At 43.4% G+C, this 26,773-nt stretch overlaps 1 protein-coding gene across 2 annotated transcripts in view; it reads left to right on the top strand.

The window, feature by feature from the left end:
- The window catches only part of GSDME (gasdermin E), a 941,072-nt gene that overhangs the window by 416,863 nt on the left and 497,436 nt on the right, over positions 1-26,773 (top strand). For both annotated transcript variants that reach the window (XM_069648197.1, XM_069648198.1), the window contains exon 4: positions 22,942-23,113. In XM_069648197.1, coding sequence (XP_069504298.1) covers positions 22,942-23,113 — 172 coding nt within the window. The remainder of the gene's footprint in view (positions 1-22,941; positions 23,114-26,773) is intronic.

Here is a 26,773-nt window from a genome sequence, read left to right as displayed (position 1 = left end):
CCAACATCTTATTGGATGGCGTGGGAAGCAAAACCAACACCATATCACCCTCTTGGAACTTCCTAGCTCTAGAGTAATGGTTGTAGTAATGAGCTTGGGAGGTTTGGGCTCTGCCCAGATTTTCTCTGGCCATCTCCCTTAGTTTGTTTAGATGTTCTCTCATATCCAGAACATAGTCAGTAAGGTGGGTTTCCTTCTCTTGTTCTTCCCATTCTTTCTTGGCTATATCCAGGACTGTTTTGGGTTTATAACCAAATAACAACTCGAAGGGAGAAAATCCCGTAGACGATTGAGGTGTGTCCCTCAGTATCATTAATACCCATGGTAAGACTCTGTCCCAATTTTTGCCTGTTGGTGCTGTGACTCTTTTGAGCATCATTTTGAGGGTTTTATTATATCGCTCCACCAACCCATCGGTTTGAGGGTGGTATATTGAAGTACGTATCTGTCGGATATTTAGCTGTTGGCAAACTTTCTTCATCACTCCTGAGATAAAGTTGCGTCCCTGGTCCGTTACTATTTCTGTGGGCAAGCCAACTCTTGAAAAAAATTGAACTAATTTGTTGCATACCTGTGTAGCGCTAATGCCCTTCATAGGAAATGCCTCAGGGTATCTTGTGGCGTAGTCTACTATCACCATGATGTAGGAATATCCATGACTACCGGGTTCTAATGGTCCAACCAGATCAATCCCAATTCTGGAAAAAGGCTCCTTTATGAGTGGCATGGGTTGTAAAGGAGCTTTTTTTGGTTTTTGCGGGTTGGTTTTTTGACATATAGGACACTCTTTGCAATATTTGGCCACTTCTCAGTATATTCCGGGCCAAAAGAATCACTTTAGTAATTTCTCCTGTGTTTTCTCCTTCCCCAAGTGTCCTCCTACAGCATCATCATGTGCTATTCGTAGTACGGTCTCTCTAAAGACCAGGGGTACTAGTAACTGTTCCAATTCTTCCTTCTTTTGATTCAAAGTTACTCGATATACCAGATCATTCTTTGACTTGAACCACGGATAGACTCCTTCCTTGTTATCTGATGTTGCTTGATCTCGAGCATGTTTTAAAGTCGGGTCTAACAACAGTTCACTCCGGAAGGACCTGGTGCCTGATTCTGGTAACCAGCCGATTATTCCTACATATCTACGACTTTCATGCCACAATTTTTGTTTTTCTCTGACTTCTCTTTTTGTCTTCTTAGGTCTGGGATGTGACTTATCTTAGATCTCAGTTTGAGCATAGGGCGCGGTATGCAGCCACTCTTGATTGCGTAGACATTCCTCAAATAAAGGTAGGTCTTTACCTAGCAGCACTTGTGCGGTAAATGGGGCATTTAGGTGACCTTCATCCTCGTACTAACCCCCTTTACCTCAAGATCTACTTCCTGGGAGGGATATGCCTTGGTGTCCCCATGCACACAGGTAATAGGAATAGTTCCTCTACCCTTCCCCGCCAACCCACTTACCTCCGGTATTATGGCGGTCCGCTCACTTCCTGAATCCAGCAGGGCTTGTCTCGGTTTTCCATCCAGTCATACTTCCATCAGATACGGATCCTTCCTTCTTCGGTGTTCTTGTTTTTGAGCATATCCGATTTCCATTGGCTCTGGCTTTGGTTTTCGTGGGCAATACTGGGAAATATGTCCCCATTCACCACAGTCAAAACATTGTGGTTGTCTGGTCGTCGTGTTCCAACCATTTCCTTGGCCTGGTTGATTGCTCTTTAACTCGGGTAGGGCTGTTCCTTTGGGCACCAATTTGTTGGGGTCCACCGACGGTGGTCGGGTAGCTCCTGCTTTTTGAAATGCTGTTGCGATATCAATGGCCTCTGCTAGGGTGGGCCTATGGTGTTGACGTACCCATTTTTGCATCGCGGAGGGTAAAGCCTCTATGAATTGTTCGAGTTTAACCTTCTCCATTATTTTCTGTACTGATCCGGAGGCTGGTTTTAACAATTTGTCACAGAGATCGTGTATCCGTTAATACAGTTGCCTGGGGGTCTCACCGGTTCTTAGGCGGGTATCCCTTAGTCTGGCTCTGTAGGCCTCGTCGTCGACCCCCATTCGTTCTAATATGGTTTTCTTGATCTCGGCGTAAGTAATATCTCCTGTTGGATTAGCCGCCTGATATGCTCCTTGTAGGGGACCAGTCAATAATGGAGCAATGAAGTGGCCCCATTTCTCCACCGGCCACTGTGAATTTCTTGCCACTCTCTCGAAGTTGGTAAAAAAATACCCTGGATCTTCACCTTGCTGATATTTTTGTAGCACATTGGTTGGGGCTATGGAGTTACCCCTTGCAGCTGTCATAGTCTCTGTGATGTGCTTGATGGCATCTTGCGTGGCTGTATCTGTAGAGCCTGCTGTAATGCCTGCCGGTCCGTTTGCGCTTGATGCGACTGCACCTGCATTGCCTGTTGCAGCTGTTGCTGACCATCTGTAAGTGCTTTGATTATGGCCTCCATAGCGTTCTCGATCCCACCGCTGCCACCACTGATATAAGGGATCACTATGAGCAGGAGTTAGGTTAACAAAAATGTGTCTTTATTGACTTCAGAAAATGGTAACAAAAGAAAATTAAGTTGGGTAAGAACCCCTGTTTAGAGTCCAAAATTTGTTATCAGCCGGCTTGGTTAGAATATAAGGAAAAAAAACGTAGTTTAGTCTTCGTACGCCGACTGGAACCTCTCGGCTGCTTCCTCACCCTCTGCTGACCTCTGCAACAGAAAGGAAACAAATCTGTCAGTTTTTCCTTATCTCCTCCCTTATATAGGGGCTTGGACAATTCCACCCAAACAGGATGCTTCCCCGCCGAAAGCTTGAAAAGCCCCTCCAAGCCCCACCCCCTTCCATGGAGGATCTTGGTCGCCATAATGGAGCCCGCACTGGTGCCTCGTGGAGAACGCTGGTTTTCATTGTAAAAGTACACGGTAAGTTCTGTGATACAATAATTCTGTCTTCTACAGTTTTCTGTGGCGCATTCTTTTGTTTACTAACACGCTCGTATGGTTTTCTGTTCCGGTCAGTATAACTGCGATTTGACTTCGAAAGGAACTTCCTGCCCTTAATCTGAAAACAGCTTAAACAAGTTTTTCCCTCGGCTGCCTGAGCCGGCGCTGACTTCAGAGGGAACGTGTTGCCTTTGATGTGTAAACTATTTACATGAGTCATGTCTTTTCCCGCGGCTGCCTGAGCCGGTGTTTTTATGAAGTCTGTACTTGTACGGCCACAGCCGTGAATATCAGTGCATGGGTGTGTTTCATTTTCATGATCCAGCACTGTTTTATTTTCTGTCTTTTGTCCCCACCAACCCTCCTTTGGGTTTTCCGTGCTTGCAGCTTTTGTCAGGTTGTCACAGTAATGCATATAAGGGTTGCTCTGTATTCAACAACATCTCAGCTTAAGTATTTTGTTTGTTATATTCAAAATAGTTCACAATAAATATATTTGTTCTGTTTCAATACATATAGAATTTGTCCACTCATAGTTACATGATTAGGTTCTCCCTGAATTGTAAAATGCTCATAGTGAAAGGATGTTTGCTTAAATAAATAACATGCAGTTGTTAAGTACGACATAACCTATAGTGCGCAACGTGAGAATATCTCTATTTCTCTTACACATGCATTTTAGTATATAACACATAGTTAATGTGGTATGTGCACAAGCATAAACTGTGTATGTTTGTCTTAAAAATGTGATCTTACCCGGTCTGTAGAAATGCTAGCATCTGGCTATAATCCAGTTTAGAACTCTGTAATTTAGAAGTCTGCAAATTCTCAGGTTACAATCCCTCCTGAAAATGTATTGATTATATATTGATTCAGTCGTCATTAAATCATCCTAATATCACTCACGTAAAAAATCAGAACTGTTGTATTTGGGTGCACTTATTCAATGTTATCCATAACTCTAGGCGAGGCATCCCGTGTGCTTGTTGAAATATGTATCATTGCCCAGAATATTGTTTAAAGTCGTGCTGCTTGCACATCAATGTTTAACTCTGCATCGCTATTGTTCGTAGAACGTTAGTTGGGCCTAATTAGCATTATCTCCATGTTATCTAGCATCATTCGTATGTGTTTAGTAGCCTTGTGCGTGTCTCCCATATTAATCCGTCCCCCCGTGGTCTAAGGGTATCCCTCTGTCTTCTTACCTTGGTCTGGTGTGTGTACAAATTACACGCGTCGGCCTCGTTGATCCAAACGCTGATGCAGGGATTCGAGCTGTGTATATACTTGAGTTACATAGGTAACTCGGGAAGTCCTTTCTCTTTCCTCCTGTTCCTCAAACATCCGCCATCTTTCAGTGATCAAAGTAATATCATGTTTAAACAGATGCCATTCACTAAGCTGGTCTGTGCTTGACATTTCCCATTGTACAATCAACGCAATTACATAGTGTATTCCATACTAAATTACTTAACTGTTTACGGTGTAATACTTGTGACAACCATTACGTAATACATTACATCCTAAATTGTTAACCTATTTAAAATGTACTTATTATGTAAACCATGCTACATAAATCTGCATGTATAGTTAGCCTTGCATACTCATTAACATACGTGTTAGTTAACCTCCTGAGTGATGCTTCAATCAGATAAAAGCCTGAATCGCCAAATGGCGTTCAGTTGAAAATAAAGTCTATTTACATGTCCCAGTCACGTGGTCATTCATAATATGAGTCTCTTAAGTGAATTCTAGGTTAGATAAAAAGACGCATGGTCGCCCGCCTGTAATTATGTAATCTTGTTAAGATTGGAAATACATAAATAAGGTCTGGTAATTAACCTGGTTATATATGTCGCATTCTATTCTCATGGTGCCCACTCATGAAAATATTCATGATTGGTAGAAAGCAATATATTATCTATCGTAATTAGACTTGTGCTTTTCACTCAACTAAGGAGTACCTAGCTTCCCATTGAATCATGTGTGCCTGAAGGTCTTATCCTTCTGTTACGGATGTACAATAACAAATAATTACATTCAAATGGTTATAAAAAATTGACCATCTCATTGTCCTTATTCAAACCATGTTCAATCGTTGTAAACTTGCAAATAAGTCTTGCTTCAGCTTGACGTAACAGACGTTCCAAATTGCCTCCTCTTTTTCCCAATTTGACTTTCTGCAAACCTATGAATCTAAGATTCTGTTTGATTTCCATTTGATGTGATTGTTGCCAATGCAACCCCAGTGGTAGTGATGCATCTTGACTTCCCATTGTTAAGAGATGTTCTTGAATTTGGATTTTGACTTCGCGTATGGTGGTTCCAATATATAATCGTTCACCTGTACATATTATTGCATATACAACGTATTTTGATCTGTAGTTGATATTGTCATTGATCCTGATTCCGATTCCTCTTGCGTCCTGAAAAGTCTTTGTACTTGCATGAGCGTATTGACATAATGTGCCTGTACCACATTTTCTGAATCCTGCGACTTCTTGGGCCAGCCAAGTTCTTGATATTTCTTGTTGTTGTTCTGGGAGTAATGAAGGACTTAAATGCATTTTAAGTGTTTTGGCTTTTCTATAGCTGATTCTTGGTTGTTCATGAATGTATTTAGTTAAATGTGGGGTCAGTGCAAGGAGGTGCCAATTTTTCCTTAGAATCTTTCTCAAATCCGAGTTAGCCGAGCAATATATAGTAATAAAATTCACCCTAGCATCTTCATGTTTTTCTTTATGCTCCTTGGGTTTTAGGGTTTGCTCCCTCATCATATTCTGAGCTTTTCGCTTGGCTGCATGTATACATGTCTGTGAGTAGCCCATTTGTTTAAATCTTTCTTCCAACAGGTCATATTCTGTTGAAAAAGTTGCAGACTCCTGACAATTGGGTCTAGCCCTGACAAATTCTCCTGTTGGAACATTCCATTTGACTGGTCTGTGATGGCAGCTGCTCCCATGCAATGTAGAGTACACTTCAGTATCCTTGCAGAAAGTTCTTGTCGCTAATTTCCCATTTGATATGTATATAGTTAGGTCAAGAAAATTGATTGACTCATTAGTGTGTCCTGTACATTCAATGCCGTATTCATTCTTGTTCATCTTTACTCTAAAGTTGTCCAATTCCTCTGTTGTGCCATTCCAGATGATCAGGACATTGTCGATGTATCTGGCCCATAATATAATTTGTGTTTTGTAAACCTCATCTTTGTATACTTGTTCCTCCTCATACATGCCCATGAATAGGTTTGCCAATGCAGGGGCATATTTTGTGCCCATTGCAATCCCTCTTTTCTGTCGGAAGAATCTGTTGTCAAACATGAATATGTTTTACTCAAAAGTCACTGTAAGCATCTCCTTAATCATCTCTGCGTAGTGGTAATGGGAAGCAGCGTCCTCCTTGAATGTGAAATCAATAGTTTGCAATGCCGCATCATGTTTAATGATTGTGTACAAGGCCCAGACATCCCATCTAGTCAACAAATATGTTGATTTCCAAGCCATTTTCTCTACGATCCTGATGGTATCCGTAGTATTGTTGATAAATGCTTGTAGCTTGGGTACTCGAGGTCGCAGCATGATGTCAATATATTCTGCTATATTCTCTGTGGGCCACCCGATGCCACTTAAAATAGGGCTCCCTTCTGGAATATTAACAAAGATTTTATGCACCTTAGAAAGGAAGTACCTTGTTGGTGTGATAGGATATTTAATTAATAAGGCAAGATTTCTCATCATCAGTGATGCGACCCTTCCTGTGCCAACTGGTGATTCTCTCATTTATTTATTGCAATACTTTGGATTACTATGTAATTCTTCATAGCAAAATGGTGTAGACAAATGGTTTGCAGCCTTTGTTAGGTAGTCCTGTCTATTCGTAATGACGATATTGCCGCCCTTGTCAGCTTCCTTTAAAAAATGTCTCTGTCCTTCAAATTTCATAATGCAGCAAGTTCTTTATTGTTTAAATTTTGTCTGCCATTTGAGTTTCTTGTGCTTCTGTTTCTTTCACATAGCTTATGAATGTCTCTAGAAGTAGCTCGATAGAATACCTCAATCAAGTACATCTGAGAGTAGAGCGCTTGAGGTGACAGAAAAAAACTACCTAAAGATGCACGAAATTGTGAAAGAATATCAGGATGACATTAAATTAAGGTAACTGCAAAAGGTTTTTCAGAGATGAACGTGACTACCAAGAAGACAGAGTTTACACTTTACAGGAGAAGTTTAACCAATATAAGAAGCCCTCATCAAAAGCCACCACGCCTAATACCTCATCTGCCAGTTCGGCGGTAGACTCAGACAGTGACAAAGAGATACAAAGTGAAGAAGAGAGAGAAACTGAAAGGAAAAAGGAGGGTCAGGTTTTCTTAATCAAATCAGAAGGTACAAGAAAGGCACAAGGAACACCAACTTTAAACAAGTCTGTTTTCAGCTTCCCGTAGCAACCAACAAGAATCCACATACAAAAGGATGAGAGGAAGGAGGGGGGATGTGGACGACAGAAATCCAGACGTATTGAAAGACTATTGACGATTAACGAGGGCGAGCGCCCGAGAATCAGCCAACAAAAAGAAATGAACAACCTTGTGATGAATCTATCAGGCAAAACTCCAACTCCAGATGAAATTACATTATTAAATAAGGGCCTATCCTTTGCGCCATCAACCAACTCTGACCTGACCAATACACAAATAGATCTTTTTGAATTTGTGCGTCAGCTAAAATTAAAAGAATTCTTTACTACACAAATAGAATGCCCATATGAACATTGCGAGATTCCCCAGAAGAGTCTTTTATCTATTGAGGACATTGAAAATATCCACTTGTTAAGAACTTTGGAAGACACACATATAGTTTAAATTCATACTACTCTGAATGAATTAAAGATTACACCAATATGCCCTATGGAAGAAGAGCTTAAACATAAGTCCAGATTCACACCACAATTTCCGCTGGAAAACTTCATTGAGGTATTCCATCGAACTACTTCTAGAGGCATCCATGAGCTATGTGAAAGAAACAGAAGCACAAGAAATGCAAATGACAGACAACATTTAAACAATAAAGAACTTGCAGCATTACGAAATTTGAAAGAGGACAGAGAAATTGTTATAAAGGAAGCTGACAAGGGCGGCAATATCGTCATTATGAATAGACAGGACTACCTAACAATGGCTGCAAACCATTTGTTGACACCATTTTGCTATGAAGAATTACGTAGTAATCCAATAACAGAAGTATTGCAAGAAATAAATGAGAGAATCACCAGTTGGCACAGGGAGGGTCTCATCACTGATGATGAGAAATCTGCCTTATTAATTAAACATCCTATCATACCAACAATGTACTTCCTTCCTAAGGTGCATAAAATCTTTGTTAATAATCCAGAAGGGTGCCCAATTTTAAGTGTCATCGGGTGGGCCACAGAGAAGATAGCAGAATATATTGATGTCATACTGTGACCTTGAGTACCCAAGCTACAAGCATTTATCAAAGATACTACTGATACCATCAGGATCATAGAGAAAAGGGTTTGGAAATCAACATATTTGTGGGCTACTTGGGATGTCCGGGCCATGCACACAATCATTAAACATGATGCAGCATTGCGAATATTGATTTCACATTCAAGGAGGACTCTGCTTCCCACTACCACTACGTAGAGATGATTAAGGAGATGCTTACTGTGACTTTTGAGCAAAACATATTCATGTTTGACAACAGATTCTTCCGACAGAAAAGAGGGATTGCAATGGGCACAAAATATGCCACTGCATTGGCAAACCTATTCATGGGCATGTATGAGGAGGAACAATTATACAAAGATGAGGCTTACAAAACACAAATTATACCATGGGCCAGATACAGATAAGAGGGATTGCAATGGGCACAAAATATGCCCCTTCATTGGCAAACCTATTCATAGGCATGTATGAGGAGGAACAAGTATACAAAGATGAGGCTTATAAAACACAAATTATATTATGGGCCAGATACATCGACGATGTCCTAATAATCTGGAATGGCACAACAGAGGAATTGGACAACTTTAGAGTAAGGATGAACAACAATGAATATGGCATTGAATTTACAGGACAAACTGAGTCATCAATCAATTTTCTTGACCTAACTATATACATATCAAATAGGGATGTAACGGTATTACGGTATACCGTTAAAGATACCGTGAACCACTTAATTGAACAATAATAACCGTCACATTGTTTATACCGGTATACCGTTCATACCGTTAAGTGTGCTTTTCAATCTGATTTGGAAAGACTGCAGTAAGCAAGTGCTGTGCAGTCTTGGTCTTGCAGTCTTGGTCTTGCAGTGTTGGATGTGCCGTCTGCCAAGTAGTTTCAGTTGGAGCAATTTTTAAATGCCATTCCATAAACCACACGTGCCTGACACAAAATCAATAGGTTAGCAATAGGAAGAATAAATACAGTGCCAAGAAGGAAAAGGGTTTATTTTGGGTTGGCGGCTTTGAGGTTTATATATTTATAATGGATAAAGTTTTCTAAACATATGACAATGGGGGATTTCCCTGGTTCTATCATTGAATTTACATATAATAAGTCACACTGCAAAATTTACTCATCTCTGTGGGTATTCCCTGCTGCCATACCAAGGTGTAACATGTCCGTGATTACTGAACACCAATTGGCCCGCAAGTAAACTAAAGGCTGTAACGTAAAGAGAGAGTGCGTGTTCGTGTGTATGCGCACAAGCGTATACTACCATCAGACTCCATTGATCTGTGGCATGCAGGTTATCAAAATGGCACCATGTTCACCAGTAGCCAGTGGGGGGGCTAAAAGCCTAAATGACCACTTAAGAAAAGCCATTCAGTTTGCTTTGCCAGTCGCAGCAGGGCTCCCCCGCCTCCTCTCCACACATGTGTTTGAGTTTGGTGGAAGCAAGGGGTGGCATTTCAGTGGAAAGTATATTGAAAAGCCCAATTCTGGCCCTGGGTGCCTGGTTTTGTTTGTGATGATAAATCTGACAATGTATGACCTTTTAGAAAATATTGGTTAAGATTAGTTAACTCCACCTGCTATACCGCGATAACCATGATATACCGTCATTTGGCAAGAAGGTTATTGTACTGTCATAAAACTAATACCGTGACACCCCTAATTATCAAATGGGAAATTAGCGACAAGGATACTGAAGTGAACTCTACATTGCATGTGAGCAGCTGCCATCACAGACCAGTCAAATGGAATGTTCCAACAGGAGAATTTGTCAGGGCTACATGCAATTGTCAGGACTCAGAAACTTTTTCAACAGAATGTGACCTGTTTGAAGAAAGATTTAAACAAAGGGCCTAGTCACAAACATGTATACATGCAGCCAAGCGAAACGCTCAGAATATGACGAGCAGCAAACCCTAAAACCCAAGGAGCATAAAGAGAAAGGTGAAGATGCTAAGGTCAATTTTATTACTACATATTGCACCGATAACTCAGATTTGATAAAGATTCTTAGGAAAAAATGGCACCTGCTTGCACTGGACCCACATTTAACTAAATACATTCAGGAACAACCAAGAATCATCTATAGAAAAGCCAAAACACTTAATATGCATTTAAGTCCTTCATTACTCCCAGAACAACAACAAGAAATAACAAGAACTTGGCTGGATCAAGAAGTCGCAGGATTCAGAAAATGTACATGCACATTATGTCAAAACGCTCATGCAAGTACAGAGACTTTTCAGGATGCAAGAGGAATCCAAATCAGGGTCAATGACAATATCAACTGCAAATAAAAATACATTGTATATGCAATAATATGTACATGTGAACGCTTATATATTGCAAGCACCATACGCGAAGTCAGTATCCAAAATTGGAGAACATCTCTCAACAATGGGAAGCCAAGGTGCGTCACTACCACTGGTGTTGCATTGGCAACAATCACATCAAATGGAAAGCAAACATAATCTTAGATGTATAGGTTTGCATAAAGTCAATTTGGGAAAAAGAGGAGGCAATTTTGAACTTCTGTTACGTCAAGCTGAAGCAAGACTTATTTGCAAGTTTAGAACGACTAAACACGGTTTAAATAAGGACAATGAGATGGTCCATTTTTTATAACCATTTGAATGTAATTATTTGTTATTGTACATCCGTAAAAGAAGGATAAGACCTTCAGGAACACATAGTACAATGGGAAGCTAGGTACTCCTTAGTTAAGTGAAAAGCACAAGTCTAATTACGATAGGTAATATATTTCTTTCTACCAATCATGAATATTTTCATGAGTGGACACCATGAGAATAGAATGCAACATATATAACCAGGTTAATTACCAGACCTTATTTATGTATTTCCAACCTTAACAAGATTACATAATTACAGGCGGTCGACCATGCGTCTTTTTATCTAACCTAGAACTCACTTAAGAGACTCATCATATTATGAATGACCATGTTACTGGGACATGTAAATAAGCTTTATTCTCAACTGAACGCCATTTGTCGATTCAGGCTTTTATCTGATTGAAGGATCACTTGGGAGGTTAACTAACACTTATGTTAATGAGTATGCAAGGCTAACTATACATTCAAAAATATGTAGCACTGTTTACAGAATAAGTACATTTTAAATAGGTTAACAATTTAGAATGTAATGTATTATGTAATGGTTGACAGAACTATTACACCGTAAACCGTAATTTAGTATGGAATACACTATGTAATTGCATTGATTGTACAGTGGGAAATGTCAAGCACAGACCAGCTTAGTGAATGGCATCTGTTTAAACCGACTACATCTTTGATCACTGAAAGATGGCGGATGTTTGAGGAACGGGAGAAAAGAGAAAGGACTTCCCGAGTTACCTAGGTAACGCAAGTATATACACACTCGAATCCCTGAGTCAGCGTTTGGATCGAGGCAGACGCGCATACTTTGTACACACACCAGTCCAAGGTAAGAAGACAGAGGGATACCCTTAGACCACGGGGGACTGATTAGTATGGTAGACACGCACGAGGCTACTAAACACATACGAATTATGCTAGATAATACAGCGATAATGCTAATTAGGCCCAACCACTGTTCTACGAGCAATAGCGATGCATAGTTAAACATTGATGTGCAAGCAGCCCGACTTTAAACAATATTTTGGGCAATGATGCATATTTCTACAAGCACACACGGGATGTCATGCCTAGTGTTACAGATAACATTGAATAAATGCACCCAAATACAACAGTTCTGATATTTTACGTGAGTGATATTATGATGGTTTAATGACAACTGAATCAATACATAATCAATACATTTTCAGGAGGGATTGTAACCCTCCTGAAAGAATTAGCAGAGTTCTAAATTACGGAGTTCTAAACTGGATTATAGCCAGATGCTAGCATTTCTGCAGACCAGGTAAGATCACATTTTTAAGCCAAACATACACAGTTTATGCTTGTGCACATACCACATTAACTATGTTTTATACACTAAAATGCATGTGTAAGAGAAATAGAGATATTCTCATGTTGCGCACTATAGGTTATGTTGTACTTAACAACTGCATGTTATTTATTTAAGCAAACATCCTTTCACGATGAGCATTTTACAATTCAGGGAGAACCTAATCATGTAACTATGAGTGGATACATTCTATATGTATTGAGGAAGAACAAATAGATTTATTGTGAACTATTTTGATTCTAACAAACGAAATACTTAAGCTGAGATGTTGTTGAATCCAGAACAACCCTTATGTGCATTACAATATTTTTCTTTGTTCCCTTGCTACTTTTTCTCTTCTTTCGTCTTGACCGAATTGATCCAAACCCTCTCCCCCTCCCAATTCTCTGTCCAACTGTATATTTTTGAATATATGTTTATACAAACATGTTGTGAATCATGTTCATACATTTCAAGATATGTGATTAGAACATATGCCCTATTATTTTGAAAAAGGCTCAGGGTGAAGCCGAACACATGTCTCTAAACTGAATTATAGCCAGATGCTAGCATTTCTACAGACCGGATATGTGATTAGAACATATGCCCTGTTATTTTGAAAAAGGCTCAGGGTGAAGCCGAAACACTTGTCAACTTAATTGGTCTTAAACTGCACTATTGGAATGAACGCTTTCATTTTGGTGCTTGGTGATGTGTCCTCACTGGATGGCATTCAATTCTGTAAATACATCTGGCTACTCCGGGCATCCATGGTTGCAAAAAGAATGCTTTTGAGGTCTTGGAAATCACCTGCTTCCTTCTGTATTGATGACTGGGTGGAAGAGCTGTTAACTGGCCTGTCCTAAGCTCCGCCCACCTGGTACCTTCCTGCCTGCTGCTCTTTTTCACCACTTAGCAAGCCCCGCCCACCTGGTGCCTTCCTTCACCATCATTGCCTTGTGGCCAATGCTGGATTTGACTTTTATGGACTTCATTCATTCACGGTGCGCCACTCTTTCTCAACTCTCATGCTGGACTTCCTTTGCATCTTGTACTCATGGTGGCCCTGAATCATGCTGTTCCCATCTTCATCTTGTATCCTGGCTTGCAACTGTTACGCTCACCTGGTTCCACGGGGGCGCCACCCAGCAATTGGTGTCCAGGTATCCTCCCTGCGATGCCCAGTAGTGACCAGCGGAAGAATCCTGCCAGAAATACAGGTAAACAATGTTTAGGACCGGGTAACTGGGATTAACAGCCTCCCACCACCGGGTATGTCTGCAATCCCTCTGGGCTTCCTCTCACCTTGTTCTTGATGTTGGCGGGTTCTCTGTCCTGCTGTCTCGGCAGGGGCGCGTGGTGCTTTGCGGGCATTGGCGGTCGAGTTACTTCACTGATGCCGGCCTGACGTGAGTCTTTCAGGTAGGTCTTATTGCTATGATGTTTTGCTGTCCTAGCATGCCTTTCTGGAATTAACAATCTCTTTTTTCTCTTCCTTAGGTATGTGGAAGTCCAATTCGTGGCGAAGATTGGATTCAGGGTTCGCTGGTAGGTATTAGCGTTTATGGAGCGCCTAGACGCAGCGAGTTGGCGCTTAACGCAGCGCTAAGGTGCCTTGCCTTTGCTAACCTGTTATCTTTTGTCTTCACAGGTCGCGGTGCTCTGCCGTCAAAAGCCCTGTCTTTCCCTTTCTGCAGGTCCGTCGATCCGAAGGAGCGCTGGTTCCAGGATGCCGGTGGGAAGAGCTGAGAACCGCTAATGATGGAATTCGGGTAAGCTGCAACCTTTTCTAACTATGTCTTCTTTCTTTTTCTGCAGATGCTGTTTATCCGAGGTTCGTGGCTGAAGCTGAACGAGGTGAGCGTCACGTTGCAGTATTGCAAACTAACGCGAAGCGTGTCAGTCCAGTCAGGCGTGGTTTAAATAGCTTCAAGAAAGAAGTCCAGGTAAAAGAGTTCCAAGGTGCCACACCCAAACCATCCTTTTGCAAGCCAGGTTCCAAGAAGCCTGATTCTGTGGATGCTTCCACATTGAATGGCAGTAACAAAAAGTAGTTCACAAGCACAAACTCATTATTAAGTATGAGTCTGGTGCCAAAGGCGCCAGGACTGGCCCCAAGAAGGCCTCGGTTGGGATTTAGAGGAGACTGGGGTCAAGGCTCCCCCTGGCCCATGGGCAAGCCAGGGGGGCTTCGGGGTAAGGGTTGTGACAGCAACATTATGTGTTACTACTGACTTCTGCAATTGTATTCGCTCTCCACTCTTGCTTCTCCACTCTTTTTTACTGCTTACTCTCTTTTCTCTCCTCCTTTCCCTTCTCCCTTTTCCTATCTCCTCCCCTTACTTTCTTCTATGCACTTACTCTATCAGAATTGTCCCTGGACCTAATATGATAGCAACCTCGTCTGTTTCCTCCACCCTCCCATTACTGTTTTTTTCCTCCCCACCACCCATCCAGCACTATCTGAAATGTCGTCAGGCCTAGTATGATAGTCACTTGTTTTGTTCCTCCCCTCCCTTTCTGCACACCTCTCCCTCACCTTTTGTTTTTCTCCGGCTCTACCAGAAATGTCGTCAGGCCTAGTACGGTAGTCACCTGTCTGTTTCCATTTCCTTCCCACCCTCCCCCTCCCTTACTTATCTATGTCTTAGCTCTTGCACTATCTGAAATGTCGTCAGGCCGAGCACGATAGTTAATTTCACATCCTTACTGTTCATGGGCCTGTAAGAATGTGGTTATATTTTCCCTTGTTCCCTCCCTTGCCTTGAAGCGCTTTGAAACACATTGTGTATAGGCGCTCTATAAATAAACGATCATATCATATCATAACTGTATCTACCTATAAGAGGGCAATTATTAAACAATCAGGAGGCACTGACAAATTCTTAGATATATTGGAATGTTTCCTTGAAAACTATGGCTAATGTGTTCTCTTATGGAATATGTGTTGTTTGTTGTGTGCTTATTCTTGATGAACCCCTTCTTTTCTTCTTCCCCCCTTCTTTCAGTATCAGTTGTTCTCCATGATGTATGTACATTGGCCCTCATTACGACCCTGGCGGAAAGTGACTGACCTGACCGCCATAGCGTAAATAGCGTTTCCGCCATTGCACGACGGAGCAAAGTGCGGCTAATTCCGACCCATCGGGCACGAGCACTACGCCATGGCGGAAGTGCAAAGTCTGCGATGGCGGAAATGACCCCAAAACGCCCCTCACCGCCGTCGTACGGCGCCCAAGGTGCAATTCCGCCACCCATCTTAGCGGTCACCGTAATGAGCGGCAATCGGAAAGTACGGTGACCGTAAATATACGGAAACGGAAGTAAAAACATGGTCCCGGAACGAGAAACAGCACGCCGTACACCTATAAAATCAGAATTCCCACACAACCATTAAAAATACTACCCTGAGACACATCCCAACCCGTCATCCACCCTAGTGAAAGCAATAAAAATGGGAAAAGTAGCGAAAAAAGCGTGCGACCGCAAGCGGCAGGTCCACTTCTCCCGTGAGGAACTCACCGTGCTCACAGAGACCCTCCAGGAGAATGCTGCCGTCGTCTTCTCGACGCAAATGACCAGGATGGCACTTGCGAACAAGAAGGCCATATGGGCCCTGGTGGCACAGCGGGTAAGTGCGGTGGGGACCGCACCCCGCAACCCACAGCAATGCAGAAAGCGATGGGACGACCTGCGGATCCGCGTCCGTAGCATACTTTCTGCCAACCGAAACATTGCCACAGCTACCGGGGGAGGATCGGAATCACCCATCAAGTTGACCCCCTGGGAAGAAATCTGTGCCTCCACCATTGGAATGGAGAGTATAGAGGGAGTCGGAGGGATGGAGAAAGGAGTGCAGACATCCGAAGAATCAGGTAGGTGGGCCAAATTAAACAATGCCAAATCCACAATGTCCAATCATGTGAAGTACCATGTGTCCACATAGTCCAACAGTAACACATGTCCAGGAGAACGTCCACATACATCGGCCTGATAGCGCACTTTAAAACTCACATTAAATACATAAATAATTAAAAATCCTAAAAACACCCTCTACACGTGCAGCAGGCACACCCTAACTGCAGGCTGCAAAACAACTGCATCCTCAATCCACACAAAAATGAAACCACCTCCAAGGCCCCGACCCAAATCACCCTCAGGTACCACCCCAATGCATGTGATACATTGCCATTCCAATTTCAACAGACCCATTAATAACGCTCGCCCTCCTTTACTCCACCACAGGGTCCTATTCAAACGACGAGCTCCAGGACACCCCTACCAGCACACCTGCAAAGAGGGCCAAGACCAACGGCCAAAGACCCTCCACCTCAGCTGCACGCATCAAGACACGGCAGCAGCACAAATCAAGTGGCAGCACACAGGAGGGAAATCCAACAGGCACCCCAGCAGCCAGCATGCCCACGTCAGCACCACCACTGGTCCCCCCAATGGATGCCACAGAAGGCACTGCTTCTGGTGGCAGCAGCACCATAGGTGACACTGCATTAATGGCAGCATGCTCCGACACAGAAAACGGGGATGTCGAAGTAAGATCCATCCATGACCTGTCTCAATCCCCCTGTATGTTTCATCCCGTACACCATGAGGATACCACGCAGGGGCACCCACAAGACGACGACTGGCCATCCCCCACAAGCCCTGTGGCAAGGCAACATGAGGTGACCAGCCCCTCTGTGACACCACCGCAAATGGCCATGGCACAGCAGAGGCAACAGTCCCTCGACCTGGTGATCGTGCAACAGCAGCAACTGGCCACGCTCCTCAAGGACCATGCTGATGAATGTGGGGCTACTAAGGCAGCCATAGAAACATCAACTGAGACACTTAGGGCAGAAATGGAGAGAAGCACCGAGAGCCTGAGAGTACAAATGGAGAGAAGCACCGAGAGCCTGAGAGTACAAATGGAGAGAAGCACCGAGAGCCTGAGGGGGGAACTGCATGCGACGTCCAAAGACGTATGTGCTGAACTTGCCGCTGTGCGCCGTGTGCTCACTGAGCTCTCACAAACCCTTAGGGACATGCATGGACGTGAGCAGGCAGAGACATCATCCGTTGCAAGTTCCGTCCAGGGCAGCCCCCAACGTAGATCTGGGAGGAACCTGCGCTCCACAGGCAGGGGTGCCCCTGATACCCGGAGAGGGGGCTTGCAATAGCGTCTGCCCACTGACTATGAGCATCTTCGGACACTGGTGTTCGGGGGGGAGGTAGGAGGGTGGAGGGGGTGTGTTGGGCTCACTTGGGTGGCGGGTCGATGGGGTGTGTAACATAATTTCACATATGCTATAAACAATGCACGATCATCCAATGAGATGTGTGGACATTGATCTTTGTGTACGAGGCCTTTATAGGCGTACAGTCCATATTGTGCATGTTCCAGACACACACAGTGCCACAAGTCCCGTGTCCATGTATCAGCCACCAGGCGTGAGTGCTAGAAGCATGAATCAATGAGAATCTGACGAATGTCACGGCCCTCCTGTGCCTCGCAGACTCCTTGAGGTGCTGCCACATCCCCACCCTCATCATGACCATCTTCAGGTGCTTGCAGTTCTGCGTCAGGGGGCATGGGCACATTTCTACGTACGCACATGTTGTGTAGCATGACACATGCCATGACCATCTTTGCAACCTTCACATGGCGGTACAGGAGTGCCCCGCCAGACCTGCTGAGGCAGCGGAAACGAGTCTTCAGTAGGCCGAATGCCTGTTCTATGACTACACGGGTACGTGAGTGGGCATGTTTGTAGTCCTCCTCAGGCTGGTTCTGTGGGTTCCGGAGTGGTGTAAGGAGCCATCTCTTCAGTGGATACCCGGCATCACCTGTATGTGGACAATAAAGGATGTTTGTGGAATGACATTGCTACGTAGGCCCCCCCCCCTTCCTGCCAGGTCATTGCCGCATCACATACCCCACATTATCATGCATGAAATGAGACTCACCGAGTAGCCAGGATCTGTTCCCTGCGTGTCGCTCCATGTAGCGTGGTATTGTAGAGTTCCTCAAGACCATAGAATCATGGGTTGATCCTGGAAATCGTGCACAACAATGTGTAATGATCCTGTTGGAGTCACACACCATTTGTACATTCAGAGAATGAAATTGTTTTCGGTTGCGGTACTGGGCCTCCATGGCATGTGGGACGACCAATTCCACATGGGTGCAGTCGATGGCACCAATGCAACCCGGTATGCCGCCAAGTGCATGGAATCCCACTTTTGTGTTCGTAATTTCCTGCTCCGAGCGTGGTAGAGAGATGTAGTCGTCTGCGTGCTTCAGGAGGGCATCGAGCACTTGCAATAGTGTCCGTGAGAACACTGGCTGTGAAATGCCATGCAACTGTCCGACTGTGTGCTGGTAGGTGCCTGTGGCCAGGAAGTGGAGTACAGACACCACCTTCAGTAGGGGTGGAATGGCGGTTGGGCTATCTATCATGCTGACAAGGTCAGCCTGTGTCATGTCCACAATGGCGGTTATGGTGTCCCGGTCCAAACGGTAGAGGGTGTGGATCTGCTCATCCGTGAGGTCGAACGGATGTGCTCGGAGGCGTGGGATTGCGGGCTGCCTGCGTGGTGGTAGTGGCTGTGCTGGCGGGCCTTGCTGGGCCTGCCTTGCCCTCCTCCTCCTCCTGCGTCTCCTCTGTGCGGCCGGTTGTTGTAGTAGTTGGTGTTCGTCTTCTTCTTGAAGTTGGAGTACTTGCAGTGCTATCAGGTCCCCCAGGGCCAACATCGCTAGTCCTGCCGGTAGCATTTTGGAGTGGGTGTGGTTGTGGGAGGGGGTTGGGTGTGCAATTTATGTGTTTTCAAGCTGTATTGCCTCCACCTGTGGTGATTAATTCCACCTGCGCAAGCTGCAATCCCCTTTGGGCGAGCACGTCCCGCACACAACGCTGCAATTCGACGCATGGCATCTTGCTATTACAATCATGTATTTGATCCCGATGGCAGTGAAATATTGGTTCATATGTTCATTCTGCTATGGTCCCATTGTTTCACATACTATCTTTGCAGTCGCGAACAAACTTGTGAAGGGTCAGTGGAATGTAGTACTCGATTAACGGTGGACCCTCATGCAGCACTGTACCGCGGTTCACCGACGGGCGGGGCGTCCCATTTGTGAGTGAAGCCACTTTGCATTTTCACACATTGCCGCACTACATGGATGGATTTGTGATTTCGAGCGGTCACAGATGCCTTTTCGACGTGATGTTGCAAATGAGGAATTCGAAGGACGGCGCTTTCGGTCTTCAGCTAGCGGCGAGGAGACGCCCACAGGTCTGACTGCAAATATAACGTTCTATTGTTTAATGTCCTTGGGACAGGGGCCATGGCGAGAATGCAATGATTGATATGAATAGTATGGGATGCGCAATAGCGTAGTGGACGATAAGGCAGGACGTTCCCAAATACATGTTACTTCACAACACTGGAATTCCTGCCTGGAGCACAGTGGATTTTGCTGACCGCATTACGCACGGACTCAATGGAAAATTCACATGTTATGTGAGTAAATAATCAGGCGTTTTCATACCGGGATGAGGGAATGATGTATGGATGCATGGACAGATGATTTGATGGAGAGTTTGCCATTTACAGGGCTTTTTGGGATCTATCCACCTCCCCTGCGCTATGTGATGCAGAGCTGCCATAGTGGGACCATCGTCTATCTGCCCTTGTTGAACCCTCCCTGTCTCGACGCGCCTTCAGACACTTGTGTCTATGCACGTTACTAATCCCATCGAATGGATTCTGTTTTGACAGACGCATGCACACGAACACTCGTTTGTAATAGTGTTTTCACCTCGATTTTCATAGTTATGATTCGCAGGTGATTTTTGGGTGGGAATAATCCTTTGGAGTGGGCTAGCATGCATATGGCTGTGGATTTAGTGTGGTGATTGAAGTGAGTAATACAAATCAAGTTCTGATGGCCTACTATTCTTTTTCATTTCATTTGGGTGACAGGTATCTCCTCCCCTTTTGCCGCTGCCATCTGTATGCCACTCCTGCAGATGGCTTTTACTCCCGACACCTGCTGCTTCGAGTTAATCAGTGGAGCACCATTACGATCTTATGGGACGATCGACAATGGGCAACATGCCCTTACGCAGTTCTAGTGGCTAGGAGCAACATTTCGACCCTTCAGCTGGATTAGTGCCTACCTAATGGGACGGCCCTGTGGTTCTAGGCGCTTCCTTGTTGCCTTTTTGAACGTGAATGTAGCCCCTGTGTACCATGGAGGAACAGGGCGTCACACAAGAAGAAGCTGGTCATTTATTGCGGATGCAGCCCACAATGATGAAATGTATTTTATGGTTCATGACCTAATGGCTGTATGGGCTTGGTGATTTTGTGGTGCATTAAATTTCTATTCTGATATTAACCGTGTAGCGTTCTTCTTTGCAAGTAATGTAGCATATTCCTATTTGTGGTGCGATGTATTGTGAGGAGATCTGCATTGGGTTCCGGCTTCTGGTTATAGTTGCGTGGTACTGTACTGGCCGCGTTTGCCTACGAAGCCCAGTGTGGTCAGGGATAGGGGCTACCATTATGACTGTTTTAATGATGTCATGCTCATGGGCGGGGGATTAGCTTTTGTGTAACAGATGCCGGTCAGCCAGGTGGATTGGTGGAATGATGTGATATGGATGGTCACAGGTGCCTGTGTTTGCGTGCGTTTCTTGGAGGGAGACTGAGGTCATGTCCATTGGAATAGCTTCTGTATTCGTGCCATCTGTGCCCTGCAGCTCCCATTGTCCCCTCTTGAGATGAGCCTGGCTGCTCAGTCACTCTGCCAACTTGTGTGGTACATGCTTATGCTGATGGTTGGTTTGTTTACTGGCAGGAGTACAGGGCTGGTGCAGTCTCACTCAAGATACTTCTTTGGATGTTGCCTTACACTGGTGTCAAGCGATGGGGGGCCTGTTTTTGTTTGTCTCATATTTCAGTTCATGTTGCTGTACTTGAACCTTCACATGCCTGTGCTGCATCAGTGCGGCAATGGTGCCATGGCAAATATGGATGGCCACTCACAAGGCACTTGGAGCCCCTAGATTAATTTGTTCGTTGGCATGCATGGGTGACTTGTACATTTCACTGGTTGCATTGTGTGACTTCATTGCACCTACGGGGAGTTGTGCAATGTGGCCAGGGAGTGGTGTACAGGCACTCAGTAGGGCCGTTTACAGTTGATTCCCGATGCCGTACTTCTCACCATGGCGGAATGGTACTTTCCGCCATGCTTGATGGCGTTAGGTACATGTCCGCTAGGGTCAGAATTCGCGTACCATTGCGCCATGGTGGTAGTTACGGTTTGGCATGGCGCGCGTGCGCGTACTTGGTGCAGTTAGCGTTGGCGTTCACTACGGTGTCGCTAATGGCATCGTACTTTACGGTGACGGGTCATAATCGCACCAAGCGCTATTCGATGGCGGTATTGCATTTCCGCCATCGTTTTTCGATTTCCGCCAGGGTCGTAATGAGGGCCATTGAGTTTACAATGTTATGTCTGTTCATGTGTATCATCACAATGACTATCCTGTTTTTAATGATGTTAGGCACATTTGTTGAGTTCCATGATGTTTGTCTTACAAAATAAAAACTCCTCATACAAGAATAGTTATTAAAAAATAAGACTGGCTTCCCATATCTTAAACAAATTACACTCATTCTTTCTACCTTACTGTAGTTGGTGTAGTTGGTCTTTGTCCCATTCATTTACATCTCTTCATCTTCCCTTCCTTTGAATATCATTTCTCTACTTTTTCTCATCACATCCCTCTTTCCTTTCCCAGATCTCAATTGCTCTAGCTTCTCTCTGTCTTTAAACGTCTTTGTGTCTTCTCCAACTTTCATTCCTTTTTTCTTGTTGCCCTCAAAAACTGGAACGCATTACCCCTTGCCATTTGTTTCGTAGCTACCTTAAAACTAACTCACTCTAGCTTCTTCCAGGTACCTATCCTCTGCTCTCTCGTCTGCCAATGATTGTACAGCCAATTTTACCATTGATTTATACTAACGTTTGTAATGCATTGTTCATCTCTTTGGCGATAGCGCTATACAAATATCAATAAAATGCAAAATACACTCTAAGCCACTTAAACAAATATATTCCATAGAGCAAAGCATATGCAGTAGTAGCCCCTTTTGCAGCATTAAACACAACTTTGAATTTAGATTGATAACAAGTTCTGGCGTAGTGGAGTCTGGTGCAATAATTAAGGCATGGGTTACAGTTAAAAATGATTGGGGCTTGAGCCCCAAGTAGCTGCGATTGAGCCGAAGCTCTCACCATGTATATAGCCCATGACAGATTGAGCAGGTTGCCTGACTGCCCTCAGCAGTAATTGCACTTACTACAACTGTTTTTTTTTTCAGCCTTTTACATTGGTTGTATTTGTGTATAAACCTTTGACACCGTTCACTCCCACAGTAACTTTCATGATTGCGAATAAATAGTACCAGGCTTTATCATCTCTTTTTCCATATGTTTTCTACGTTGTACACACAGTCTTTGTGCGGCCAATGTTTCCTTTCTTTTTTCAGGAAGGTAAACTGGAAGCAGCCGTTGCTGCAACAAATGCTGGAAAGGAAAAACGAGGTCCTTTGCATCTTGAAAGAAAAGATCATTACCACTCAAGAGTGTGTGATCTCTGAACACACTCAGATGGAAGCGAAGCACGGGGGCAACATAGAAATCAAGACAAAAATTGTGAAGGTGAAGAAACTTTCCAACAAAGAGAAAGTCAATTTTATTGTTATATATACTGCTATCATGTGTTAGTTTCAAACAACACGGTGCATTCAATCGATTGTGACTGACAGACAAGAAATGCACTTAAGAAGAAAAACAGACAATGATATTCATTCGTCCTTCCAATCTAGGGGTCTGCAATCTGTGGCTATCCAGATGTTTTGTACTATGACTCCCTTTATTCCTCACAAGTGCAAATGCAGGTTAGGGCTGATGGTAGTTGTAGTCTAAAAACATTTCGCGAGTCGAAAGTTGCAGACCCAAGTGCTATGCATTTCCTCCTGTATGCATACCTTGCACTCCAAAAGTAGTATTAGTTGTAAATGGTATGGTGGATTTGCACAAACATTAAAAAATTGCTTAATTTCTGCATAACTTTCTTCCTGGACTTTTCACATATCGATTGCGTAATTATATGTTTAAAGTTCATAACAATTTTACCTACAAAGCAGTGAAATTATACAATGTCCAATGTAACCATTCACGTGCAACCATATTCATGATGACACACATATTTCAGCAGAGGTCAATTTTCACATAAAATGGCGTTTCGCTTGACATGTTCTTATAGCATGGTATGTTCCATGATATATGTATTTACAAAATGTAGTGAAAACGTATCCAGTGGCCTGTGTTTTTCTGCTTGTGTAAATGATATCAATATTGAGATGGCCAAAAGTCTTGATGGCACATTTTTAAAAAAAAATATAAATATTCCTAAAATTGAAAGGGAGGAAATGTCATGAAACTTGTTTACCTTACTTTACAGAATTGTACTTGGTTGTGCCTTTCAAAGCCTTAGAAGGAAGAGAAACCGGTTGTCCTTTATTTAATCCCTTCTATGCATAATCCAATTAAATCCTGTTTACACATGTTTCAAATTGGTCATGACAACATGTACATTTTAGGCATTTTATCATAAATAATACATTAATCAAATACATTTTAGCTAAGGAAATTAAAAAGTTATACAAACACAGAATGTGCATACAAGGACTTTCATCATCGGTTTAAGAATGGAATTGTTGATGTTAATGAGTACTTATTTAAAGTATCTGTAGAGGGTATAAAGCCTGTGCTCTGTTTATTTTGGGAAAACGTAAAGTTAATGTAATACTTTTCTGCATTTAGAACTTAGAAAACATATATATATATATATATATATATATATATATATATATATATATATATATATATATATATATATTTATTTATTTATTTATTTATTTAAGGATGTCTGTGCAGTGGAGACGCTCCCTCCATGCTAACACTGATACCCAGCCCCTTCTCTACTAAAAGTCTCTGAAAACAAAAAGCAAGACAGTTCTTGGAGGCCAGCAGTCAATGTAAGAACACATTTACATTCTTAGGCTGTCCAAATGAGTATAAACAGTTGATGGTTACAAACATTTTAAAGTGAGGATGAGTGTTGTGAAAAGTTAAATGAGCGCCAAGCCTAGTGTGTACTATGTCCTCAGTGATCTAAGCATACAACCCTTTTATCACAGACATTTTTGTCAAATATAAAGATCCATGGTCATTCTTATGTTGTATGTCTGCACATAACGGCTCCCCGCCACCAAATTACAATAAGGAGAAAAATGTGCTTCTCAGTGTTTGTTTGCCCGTTCCCCTTTCTCAAATGTGTATTTATAAAGAGTACAATAGGAGTATACCAGGCTCTCCATCTTGGAATGATAATCTTCTATCCGAAAAAAAAATGATTTGGTCATTGTAGGTTTTGATAATTTGCTTTCCTCAGTAAGACAATGGTACAATTCTTATCATGACTACAATATATACAGGAAGTGATCATTAGAAAGGAACACTGTAGGATTTTTAAAGGCGCCACAATGTTAGCACAATTAATGCTTCTTATTTTAATAGATTCTTTTGCAAAAACACAATTCCCCTATAAGATATCTGTGTTATTTCTCTCATCTCACTGCTGTCATCAGTGGCTGGGGTGGTTCTAAAAAACCTGCATCTGACAACGTGACTCCCACCCACAGACAGACAGACAGAGTTATAAAGTGTGAGAGAGAGAGAGCTAGATTTGTGTATGACACACTGGGCAGCTTGTGTATAGTATAAAACAGTTAGAAAATAGGTGTGAGGTGGTCTAATATAGCACAATGTCTGCCTTTTGGCAGCCTGTTGGTACATGGCTCTAGAAGGATGGAGGGTGGGAGAAGATAAGTAGTAGGAGGGAGAGAGGCTAAGAGCCAACCCTGAATTGTTGATGTTAATGAGTACTTATTTAAAGTATCCTTTTTCAGTGTCTGTATGTTTCTGGGTAGTCCTTAATGAGGGCACTTTTTTGGGGGGGGGGGGGTCATATGCCCACAGAGGCGTCCCAGGTGTTATCCTTCTTGAGTCACTTCTACAGAGCAAGAGGGTTTACATGGAGAGTTAAGGTCTTCACAGCTCAGTTGAACATAGTGTGGTGGATAGATGGGTACTCTCAGGTGTTAAGCTGCACAGTATCTGTGGCAGTTGTGTGTAGTGTAAGGTAGCGAGATTAGAGGTGAGCAATGTAATGGAGAAAGGACACATGGATTGTGATGACTAGGCAGGGAGTTCTGGCTGTTCTTGGTTTAAGTTTGTGGTGAAAGTTAAGGGTGATATTACTGCTTTATTATTGTTATTTTTTTCCCTTCCTGGGTCTAAGCTCGATGAAGCATCTTGGTGTTCATTGTGGAGGCGTGTGGGTGAGGATGACATGATGAGAAACAGCCTGCAGAGCCAAACGTATTAGTACCGTTTCTGTTTTCAGCCTGGTGAACGGATAGTTTTTTAAAAAATCTTTAATAATTAAGGTAGATTCACGTCTCATTTAAGCAACCAGTACAGCAGGTTGTGACAATGGATACCGTCGAACAGTATGCATAACAATAACAGGCATAGTAATTTCTCAATATGGGCTCCAGCGGGCAACATGGGTCAACAGTGTAAAATGTTAGTTCAAAGTCATCAAATTCTCAATAGCGCTGTCCGGGCGCTGCGCCATAACGTAGGTCACTAATGGGTCTCATATGTTCTTAGGTCTTGTCCTCAGCCCACATAGGAGACCTTACTCCTTACCCAGCTCACCCGGCCTAATCAGGTCATCCAACCACCCACCACGGGTAGGGGGGTCCTGGCTGGTCCAACGCATCAATATACATCTCTGTGCCACTACCATACCAGTAGGCAGGAACTTTCGACCTAGACCCGGGACCCCTGGGAGCCACCCAAACATGCAACACAACAGATCACAAGGTACAACATGGCCCATCATACCAGAAAGGGTTCAACACCCCCCAACCCCCCAGAATTCCTGCAGCTGCGGACGTGACCACAACATGTGAAGAAAATCAGCAGGCTTCACTTGACAGTGCGGTCACATCACTTTTAGTCAAGTCAAACGGGCAATGACGTGGCGGTGTGAGATATACCTTATGAAGGGTCTTAAATTGGATCAATTTGAAGACGGTATTAAACACCCCATTATGAGATCTCGCGCACAGCATTGCCCACTGTCTTTCAGTAAATGAGACCCCAGCGTCATTGTCCCAACGCTCTGCACTTCAACATTGCATGAGGGGACCCTTTCTGCACTATCCCGAAGATGGAAAATACCAA

The sequence above is a fragment of the Ambystoma mexicanum genome, chromosome 2q (assembly GCF_040938575.1).
Source record: "Ambystoma mexicanum isolate Mex_15411 chromosome 2q, UKY_AmexF1_1, whole genome shotgun sequence".
NCBI classification, from domain to species: domain Eukaryota; kingdom Metazoa; phylum Chordata; class Amphibia; order Caudata; family Ambystomatidae; genus Ambystoma; species Ambystoma mexicanum.
This window is presented reverse-complemented; position numbering and strand designations above follow the sequence as displayed.